The sequence below is a fragment of the Rhineura floridana genome, chromosome 2 (genome assembly GCF_030035675.1).
Source record: "Rhineura floridana isolate rRhiFlo1 chromosome 2, rRhiFlo1.hap2, whole genome shotgun sequence".
NCBI lineage: Eukaryota > Metazoa > Chordata > Lepidosauria > Squamata > Rhineuridae > Rhineura > Rhineura floridana.
Genome location: NC_084481.1, coordinates 39,098,660 through 39,109,197, shown reverse-complemented (window position 1 = coordinate 39,109,197; position 10,538 = coordinate 39,098,660). Strand labels below are relative to the sequence as shown.

The window sequence follows — 10,538 nt, the reverse complement described above, 5'->3', positions numbered from 1 at the left end:
CTTAGACTTCACACAATATATATGTTGTGTGTGACAATTTGTGATAACTATAAATTAAAAACATGATGTAAAAGTGGCTCTCAAAGTCCATAGAAGTGAACTGAACTGCCTGCATCTTTAATGTTGCTATAATTATTATAACTAGCAGCCTCATACCTGATGTTGCTCAGGAATTCTAAGAAACCAAAAACTCAATCCATGGTAAAACTCAAGTGTTATGAAAGATTTGATCTGCCATCCTGATTCAAAATGGCATCCATTTGTATCCAAATATAGACCCTGCTCCTTGATTTCAGGAACCATCATGCAAAATTTGGTTAAGATATTTTAAGTGGTGTACAACGTATACTGAACAAACAACTTTCCAAAATATATAGTAGATGTTAGCAGTATCAAAGTATAGGCTTCAATTTGTTTTACAGATTTTGATAAGACAATTTAGATTGCAGTCCCATATACACACTTGCCTGCAAGGCCCATTGAATGCCTTTGAGACTTATTTCTGACTTGGGACATACACAGGATTTAATATTATTAAAATGTGTCAATTTTGTTGGATTAAAACTTCCACATTTTCCTACTGCCTGATTTCTTAATGCTGCAGATACTTAAGTCCTCTTGGCAGAAAGTAGCTGTTTGCAACTAAAAATCATTTGTACAATTTAATGAACATTTTCTTTGGATGTGCTATTTAGATAGATCTGAATTATGTAAATTAAGAGGGGAGATTTGTTTCTAGAAGTAGGTAAAATTAATATTGGCAAAAACTGTGGAGACAGATCTCTCACATACAGATCATGGATATATTTATGCAGATATAAGAGCTCTTTCACCCCAGCCTTGCTTCTTAAGAGGTGAATTTTTTTTCTTTGGTATAGATCTATTACAGATTCTCATTCAGACTAGTTGCTTATGCAAGAGACTGAGGAATGACAAGAAACTTGAGATGAGTGTTCCTTGTCTCAATTAAGGTCAAATATTCACCTTACCAGAGTCATGTATTGCTAAGTATAACATGCATATATCTGACTGTAGGTCAAACTTTGCCTGGTTGATTTCACTAGTCAAATGATCCCAGGAAAATAATGTGCATGGAAATTACTTATGCAAGTGGACCATTATACAGTGATGTTTGCTGCAGTATTTGAACAGAAATATCCAAGAACTAAATGTTCAGATAATGTTCTTTTGCTTGGTAGAAAGGTCTATTTGCTTTTTCTTCCAAAGAAATAATTGTGTAACTATAAGAAATTCATCAGAATTGAAGTGTACTTCAAACTAGTGTTGCTTGAATCCCACTATACCTTTATTGCATACTGACTGAGCACTGGTTCACATACATAACAGGGCTAGTACTAGCTCTTCCCTAGTACAAATTACGTTGCATGATAGTATGTAGAATAGATTATGTCACACAAGAACTGGACATGCCAAATTAATGTCCAATAATGCACTTCTTCCCTTTCAAAAAGGGCTGGTGCAGACGTGGCAGCTGGCATTACTGACCCAGAATATAATGGTCAACATGAGTGACCTGTATAATGTATGACACAAGAATGCTTGGAAGACCATAGCGATTCCGTGCATCAGTAGAAAAAGTAGAAGATGCAGCTTTCTAACTATAGAAGAACCCAATGCATTATTTCAAGTGCCATGTCAGTTATGCATGCATACACCAGCTTTTTTAGGGCAAAGATCTCATGCACTGAACTTCTCCAGGTTCAGACGCCTTGGGTGTTCCTGCACATGCACTTGGGGTTTCACATGGGAACTATACTTAGCAGGAACACCCAGGGACTTCACCTCTCTTGCAGTCTCCATTGTAAAAAGGGGGCCTCTGCTTTGGCCCAATTGATTCAGTGTGATCTGAAGGCCTTTGGAGGCTGAATCCCTGCAGAGAGAAGGGACTATTCGACTTGAATTTAGCAAGTCACCTTCAATTCTGCAGCACCTTCAGGACACCCCCAAAGTTGCCTAATGGCATTCAGAATTAACCTTTGCAAAAAATGTAAACAGCCTAGTAGAATAGGCTGAATGTGACACTGCAATTAATAACTTTACCTTTATGAAAATCCCTATGGTACTTTTAAAGAAAACTATATTTCCATGTGGACAATGTGCCTACAGGTGTCTGTGCTCAAATCCCATAGTGGAGGGAGAACTTCATGAGCAAATGTTTATGGTGCTCTAGGCCATTGTGATAACCTCTAGAAATGATAGCTGTATCTGTATTAATTTGATACAACAAATTTACAAAGTGAGCATCTTCCTCTACTCTAAATATACAGAATATATGTCTTAAGATTAAAATAAAAACTTATTACTGCAATTCTTTAAAACAATTTATTAAAGAATGACTAATGACACTTATAGTTATGAAAAAGGCAGTGATGTTAATAAAGTCATTCGTTCTATAAAACTTCAATCTTCAAACCATAAGGTTTAAAAAGGCCACAGTTCACACAGAGAGAAAAATCCAAATTTATAATACACCATGGCCATCACATAAAGCTTTTCAAAACAAATTATTTTCTTGGGGTGTTTCACACACTAGCAACTTTGGTTTCAAGATCCCATATACAGAAGTGGTCAAGAAGAGCCTGTAAGCTTTAGTATACAGAGCCTTGCAAAAATAATCAAACCCCTGACCAATGCTCTCATATTACCAAATTACAAATGGTACATTGTAATTTTGTTCTGTATGGTATTTTATTTTGAAACACGGAAACTCCAAACCAATTATTGTAAGGTGACATTGGTTTTATGTTGGGAAATGTTTGTAAGAAACATAACTGAAACATGTTGCTTGCATATTCAACCCGTGCTGTGGAAGCTCCCAGTTTATACAGATGAAAGAAACTGCGCTATTGAGGACACAATTTCCTTACCATTGGCCTCCACCCGTGAACCATAAGTTGCTGTCACATTGTCAGGGTAAAAACCCCACTGTTGAAGGATCATTGGTCAGGCTGTGGAGCTGTTAAGAAAAATGAAGACCAAAGAGCACTCTACAGAAGTGAGAGATAATGTAATACAAATGCATAAATTAGGAAAAGGGTACAAAATAATATCCAAGTGTTTGGATATCCCAGTGAGCACAGTTGGATCAATACTCAGGAAGTGGAAGCTGCATCACACCACTCAGGCATTGCCAAGAAAAGGCCGTCCCTCAAAACAGCACTCGAACAAGGAGACTCATGAGAGAAGCAACAGAGAGGCCACCAATCACTTTGAAGGAGCTACAGAGTTCAGTGGCTGGGAGTGGAATAATGGTGCACCAGTCAACCATATCAAGACCTCTGCATAAGACTGGCCGGTATGGGAGGGTGGCAAGAAAGAAGCTGTTACTCACAAAGTACCATCTGAAAGCACGCCTGGAGTTTGCCAGAAAACCTCAGAGTGCCCCAGCTGTGAAGTGGGAAAAGGTTTTGTGGTCAGGTGAGACCAAGATAGAGCTTTCTGGCCAAAACTCAAAAGTGCTATGTGTGGTGCAAACCTAACACTGCCCATGCCTCAAGACACCATCCCTACAGTGAAGTATGGTGGTGGCAGCATCATGCTGTGGGGGATGCTTCTCATCAGCAGGGACTTGGCATCTTGTTAAAATTGAAGGAAGAATGGATGGAGCAAAATACAGGGAAATACTGAAAGAGAACCTGCTTCAGTCAACTAAAAAACTGATGCTTGGGAGGAAATTCACTTTGCAGCAGGATAATGATCCCAAGCACAAGGTCAAAGCAACACTAGAGTGGCTCAAGAACAAAAAGGTGAATGTCCTACAGTGGCCCAGTCAAAGTCCTGATCTCAATCCCATCAAGAATCTCTTTGAAAATTGCAGTCCACAAGCAACGTCCAACAAACCTGAATGAACGACCTAGAGCAAATCTGCCAAGAAGAATGTACGAAAATCCCTGCAACACTGTGTGCAAAGCTGGTACATACCTACCCCAAAAGATTTGAAGCTGTTATTGCAGCAAAAGGTGGCTCAACCAAATAACGTGTGGGGGTTGAATATTTATGCAAGCAACATGTTTGTTTTGTTTCTTACAAACATTTCCCAACATGTCACCTCACAATAATTTTGATTTTCAGTTTCAGTGTTTCAAAATAAAATATCATTCAGAACGAAATTACAATGTACCATTTGTAATTCATATGTAATATGAAAGCATTGGTCAGGAGCCTGATTACTTTGCAAGGCACTGTATATGCAGTGTAGGCTCAAAGCTATTTTGTGATACTAAAGCTTAGCCCTGTAAAGTCAATAGTTCCATAATTTTGTGCCAACCCTGTCCCCAATTCAACAATAATTTAAAAAGGAATTATTGTAATCAAAATAGATCATGAAGATTAACTGTTTCTGTCACACACACTTTTTTTCAGGCTTGGAAATTTGTGTCATGAAATGGAAGAAGTATAAAGGAGTCATGTAATGTTAAAGAGAAATCAGCATCTGGGATGGGATGAAGGGGAAGGAGTATGTAGAGATCATACGTCCTGCTCCTGGCCACTAAGAGCTACGCTGTCTGAGGACCAAAACAGACATTATTTTAAACGTGATTACCACCAAAAATGGAAACCGCTCTAGTTCTTCCCTTCCCCTCCCCAGTTAACATCTACTAGAACTTACTGCATGTCATGACTTCACAACATTCCTCTTTTCTCAGGTGTGATGTCATGTCACAAGTGTTGCTGTACTAGAATGTGAAGTAATGGGAGAACTGGATACGTGGCTGCAGTTTGAGGAGCAGCTGCTCACTTAGAGCAATGTTTAATTTGGGCTTTGGCCCTGTGGATTCTGACCCTTCAGATTCTAGAAAGTTGAATTCTGTATCTCATTTCATGCCTGCAGCTACGGTAGTATCTGTGCTTCCTGAGTCTAGTTATCAGACTTGCCAATAATGGATTTGTTTCATTATTATGCATAATTATATATATATGGATTTTGTGATGCAATTTAAAAAACAACAACCACGGCCCCCAATAGTTTGGAAACGGTTCAGTTGGGATACATATATTCTTTTAAGTCATATCTCTCTAAATATTTTGTTTTGCTTGAAGCTTATTTCCGGCCAACCATGATTTTTAAATATTGTAGTGCATTGTGAGCAGCATCATTGTGGGCATTGCCCCAGGAGATTCCAGTCCCATGGCAGACTGTGATTGGATTAGTTGAAAGTTCTGCAAGACACTGGTATTGTCCATTCACACTCAACTCCTCTGAAAGTACAAACACCAATGCTGATTAGTGGAATATTATACCTTTCAAAAAAACAATTACACAAATTCTTTATTCTAAATATTGTGAATGAAAGCAATCAGGATGGTGCACCAATCTAATATAAAGATACATGATTGTAATATGTAAGAAACAACTCCCTACCTGACTAGCACAGCACAGATTCTCTTATCTATATTATACAGCCACAAAAGTGGCTGTATACTATAGCCAGCATGGATTTTTTGCATTCAATGTAAAATTGAAAATACTCCCCCCATGCCATTCTGCTGCTTCTCATAAGCTCAGTTCAAAACCTTACAAAACTTACAGTCCTAAACTCAGAAACACTTGCTTAACAACCCTCTAAGTTTTCACGGCGATACACAAAACACTCAGAGAGAATAAAGAGTTCAAAGTGTAAAACGAGAAAAAAAATCCAGACCCCTGTTGGACTTTTTTCTGTCAGGTCTCATAATTTGTTGAAATGAATTAAACATCAGCCATGCTCACAGAATACCTGTTATCCTTTTACTGATCTTGCCCCATGTGCTGTCCTTTATCCTCTGCGATTTAAAAGTACAAAAAATGCATGGCTGACTTTTAATTAATTTTAAGAAATGTAACAATGGATGCTATGATAGCGCAGGAATGCTCAGTAAGAACCAATTGTCAGGTGTTCTAAAAGCCAGGCTCACAACTTGGCTAATTTGGGCCACACCCACACCAGAACAGATTGCACCTTAAATAGTCCTGGCTTCCCCCCAAAATCCTGGGAAAGTTAGTTTGTAAAGGGTGCTGAGAATTGTTAGGAGACTCCTATTCCCCTGATAGACCTCCTGTGGCCAGAGTGGTTTAACAGTCAGCCCCTTTGCTGAGGATTGTAGCTCTGTGAGGGGAATAGGGCCCCTCCAGTAACTCTCAGCACCTTTCACAAACTACACTTTCCAGGATTTGTTGGGGGAAAGCCATGACTGTCTAAAGTGGAATAAATGTCTGGTGTGGATGTGGCCAGGGACAGCTTTGGTTTAACTTTGGATGGGAGGCTACATGTGCTTGCTGTAGAATAAGAAGGTGGGGGAAATGCTGAAAAACAATGATACTGTTCACAATGTTTTCCTTTTGGAAAGGGGCTTTCCCTCTGCCCAGTGCCAACCCACTCAATCTTCTCCCCTCCTCCACCTTCTTCCTCTTCTCTCCCCCTTCCCCCTCCTCCACCTTCTTCCTCTTCTCTCCCCCTTCCCCCTCATCCTGCTTCCCCCTCCGTGGCCCTCCCCCAAGTCAGCTTCACCTATCTTAAGCTTGATTGTACAGGAGTAAATCCCACTGAACCTTAAAAGCATGCAAATGATCAAACTTGCCCTCCCCTCCTCCTATCCCCTCCCTCTTGCCCCTTCCCTCCCCTTTTCTTTGCCCCTTCCCATTCCAATCCTCTCCCTCCTTCCCTTTCCTGTCCCCTCCCCCTCCTCCTCCATGGTCAGTTTTACCTATTCTTAGCATGATTGCACGGGAGTAAATCCCATTGAACTCAATAAGCATGCAAATGGGCATGCAGATGCCTTTCCCCTCCCGCCACCTCTCCTCTCCTTCCCCCTCTCCTCTCCCTTCTCCCTCCCCTCTCCCTCTTCATTCTTCTTCCTCCCCTGCCTACTCTAGCCCTCCCTCCCTCTCCTCCTCCTCCACCAAGGTCAGTTTCAGCTATCCTAAGTAAGAGTGCACGGGAGTAAATCCCACTGAACTCAATAAGCATGCAAATGATCAAACGTGCCCTCTCCTCCCCCTGCTGCCTACTCCCATCCACCTCCTCCCTCCCTCTCCATCCCCTCATTGTGAGTTTCACCTATCCTAAGCATGATTGCAGGGGAGTAAATCCCACTGAACTCAGTAAGCATGCAAATAATCAATCCATTCTAAGCAAACTTGCACAGGATCCCATTTCTTACCTCCTGGATTAAAAATCAGAGACATTCACTAGTAGGCAAAAAAGGTTTAAGAACATACCTATAGTAACTAGATATTTCTATCAAACTTCAAAAAGCAGGGACATTGGGGAGCTATAGTGAATGCACTAGGGGAGCAGGAGATCTGACCTCCTCTATGAGATATAGTTCTGCCCTACAAATTTGTCAAAATGCAAACACAATTTGGGTTGGTCTTTCAGAGTCTAATCCACTTCATATGTAGCTTGGAAGAATTTGGTGAGTGCTGGCAACACCTGCAATCAGCCCAAAGAACAGAAATAAGACTTGTACTGTGCTGATCTTGTTTTAGCAGGGAGGAAGCAACAACATAAAGACAGTTGATATAGTTCAGATAGTCACTTTAAATAAGTTTGATTTATTTTGCAATTTTAGTGATGTTTCCTATAGTAAATCATTTTTGTTTTTGTTTCTATTTCTGTGAATATGTGAAGTACAGCAACACTTTGCAAAATTTACACTAAAAAACCTCCCAAAACAACTGTGGAATAATGGCACTCCAGTGGACATGAGGAGTGTCTCAATTTACACAAGATAAAACAGTGGGAGGTGAAATATATTTTAGCAAATTTCTAGGTGTGCTCTATGTTTTTAATTGACCATGCCCACCTTTCCTTAAATGGAGTGGTTTAAGCATAGCAGGATGAAAACATGCATCTTGGGCAGGTCAAGTTTATTTTTTCCAACAGCTAGATTCATTGCTTAAGTAGCAACATATTGTAATCAGTCTGATTTTACATCAAACTGCAGTTTCAGATTCAACTGTTAATGCACCCAAAATAGAAGTAGAACATAACCTCCTGTTCCAAACACAAAAGGCTATCTTCACCATCATATAACAGTGGCCAATAAAAAGGCGTTGAAATTAATAAACATAAATTTGACACAGATTTCTAGGATGAGTAATGAAATATGATTTTCTAGGTTAGATTCTTTGTAGAAACAGTAGTAACACAGAAAAGAAGCAAAGTAAGAATACCACCAACAAACATACAAAAATGTAATTCTCCATCTTTGGAGATGGCAGGTGTCGCCAGCACTCACCATATGCTCAGAGGCACGTTACCAAATTCTTCCAAGCTACACAGGAAGTGGATTGGACTGTGAAAGACCAACCCAAATAGTGTTTGCATTTTGACAAATTTGTAGGGCCGTACAATATCTCAGAGAGGGGGTCAGGTCTACTGCTCCCCTGATGCATTCATTATAGCTCCCCAATGTCCCTGCTTTTTGAAGTTTGATAGAAATATCTGTTGGCTATAGGTGCGTTTTTAAACTGCCAAGTTTTTTTGCCTATTAGTGAATAGAATACATGAGCCAGGACTTGAATTGGTACCAAGTGTGCTGAATAAGGTTGCATGCGATTTTTCACAAGATCTGTATCGCACTATTGGAAAATAGGTGGTGACCTTGCAGTTAGCGCTGTCTTATTCGTTTTTTTATTATGCTGAATTTAGTGCCCAGTTTTCAACAAATTGCTGCATGAATAGCCTAGGTAGTTTATTTGACCCTACACCTCAAAATATGACTTATGATATCTCATTTCACACATCTCCATCTCCTTCAAAAATCATTCCCTGGGGTAAAAGGTGTTGTTTTTGCGCAAAGCACATCAATGTGCAATGACCGCAGCTCACAGTTATGAATAAGGAAACTGTAGTTGTGCACTCCAAAATAAGCATTAGGTCATCCCAAATGACACTTGTGTACTACCAGGGGACTGTCTCCTACAGCATGCCATAGAGTTGAGTCTAGCCTACTGCTTTTTTTTTTTTTTTTTTGCACAAGGCGTTGCTATTTATAGAAACTTCAGCAAAAACAACTGTGGACAATTTCACATTACCAGAAATTCTTTTTTAGTTTCTCCTCAACCTATTATGGTAACTTCTTCATTTTAAAATTAGTCATCATTACAATCATCCATTTCCTTCTCAAACTGATGTTCACCATTCTCTGTACTTAAGTCCTGGTTACCACAGTTGGGGAGTTTGCACCTATCAGTGCATATGAGCCCATTTTTCATGCACACACATTTTGGTAGCTCACACTTCTTTGTTCAATTGCAGACTAGTAGATCAAGCACAGCCTGAGGTGCTCACAGACCCTCCATCCAGTGTACAACTAGATGCTCAGTCCCATCTCTGACTTCTAACTTCCAGCCCTGCCAACAGGACTTGGTGTTCTCAGGTCTTGCTGTAAATACGTTCTCCATATTAATTGTTCCCTGGGATAGGATGATATAGATGTGTGCATCTATGCACAACCAAAATAGAAAAAGCATGCATGAAAAGAATGAGTAACTGGGAGTGTCCACCCCAAAATGTGCTGTGGCCTAGGACAAATCATACACAGTAAAGGGTAGAGTGTCCTCTATGAGATGCCACTGCATCCCACCTGATTCGGAGCTTCTTGGGAGCATACAGCACCAATATAGGCATCTATTCACAACCAAAAGACAAAGCATGCAGAAAAAAAGTTACTGGGGGTGCCCACCCTAAAATCTGCTGGGGGCCAGGGCAAATCACATACTGAAGCAAAGAGGAGAGTGTCCTCTACAAAATGCTAGTGCAACCCGCCTGACCTGTGTTTTCTTGTGGGTGCATGGCACTAATACTAACATCTATGCACAACCAAAATAGACAAAGCATGTAGAAAAAAATATGCAGCTGGGGTCTCCCCACAAAAAAATCTGCTGTGGGCCAGGACAAATCATACACCTGAGCAAACAGACAAATGTAATGTCCTCTATCATATGCCACTGCATCCTGCTTGACCCTGAGCTTCTTGTGGATGCAAAACATGAATATGTGCATCTATGCACAGCCAAAATAGCTAAAATAAGTAGAAAATAAGTAACTGGGGGTGCCCACCCCAAAATCTGATGTCAGCCAGGACAAATAATACAACCAAGCAAAGTGGAGGGTGTCATCTATGAGATGCCACTGCATCCCACCTGATCCAGAGCTTCTTATGGGCACACAGCACTGATATGGGCATCTATGCACACCAGCAAAATAGCAAAAGATGGAGAAAAAAATAAGTAACTGGGGTGCCCACCAAAAATCTGCTTTGGGCCAGGTCAAATCTAACATCCAAGCAAAGGGGACAGTGTCCTCTATGAGATGCTAGTGCATCCCACCTGGCACACAGTTTCTTGTGGGCACATGGCAAGGATAAATGCGTCTATGCACAATAAAAATAGCCAAAACACACAGAACGAAAGAAGGAACTGGGTGTGCCTTTCAGGTATCACAAACCAGACAACCACACAAACGGGAGAGGGTCTTTTACATGATGGCAGTGGATGCTGCCCAGCCAAGAGGTTTCTGTACATGTTACAC

General features: G+C 40.5%; 1 protein-coding gene across 2 annotated transcripts in view; it reads right to left on the bottom strand.

Moving 5' to 3' along the window:
* The window catches only part of PRKRA (protein activator of interferon induced protein kinase EIF2AK2), a 34,051-nt gene that overhangs the window by 3,177 nt on the left and 20,336 nt on the right, over positions 1 to 10,538 (bottom strand). The window contains exon 8 of one of the 2 annotated variants that reach the window (XM_061608368.1): positions 4,999 to 5,220. The exons of the other annotated variant lie outside the window; for it this stretch is intronic. Coding sequence (XP_061464352.1) covers positions 5,063 to 5,220 — 158 coding nt within the window. The 3' untranslated portion in view covers positions 4,999 to 5,062. Of the gene's footprint in view, positions 1 to 4,998; positions 5,221 to 10,538 lie in introns of those variants that run through there. 2 annotated transcript variants of the gene reach the window in all.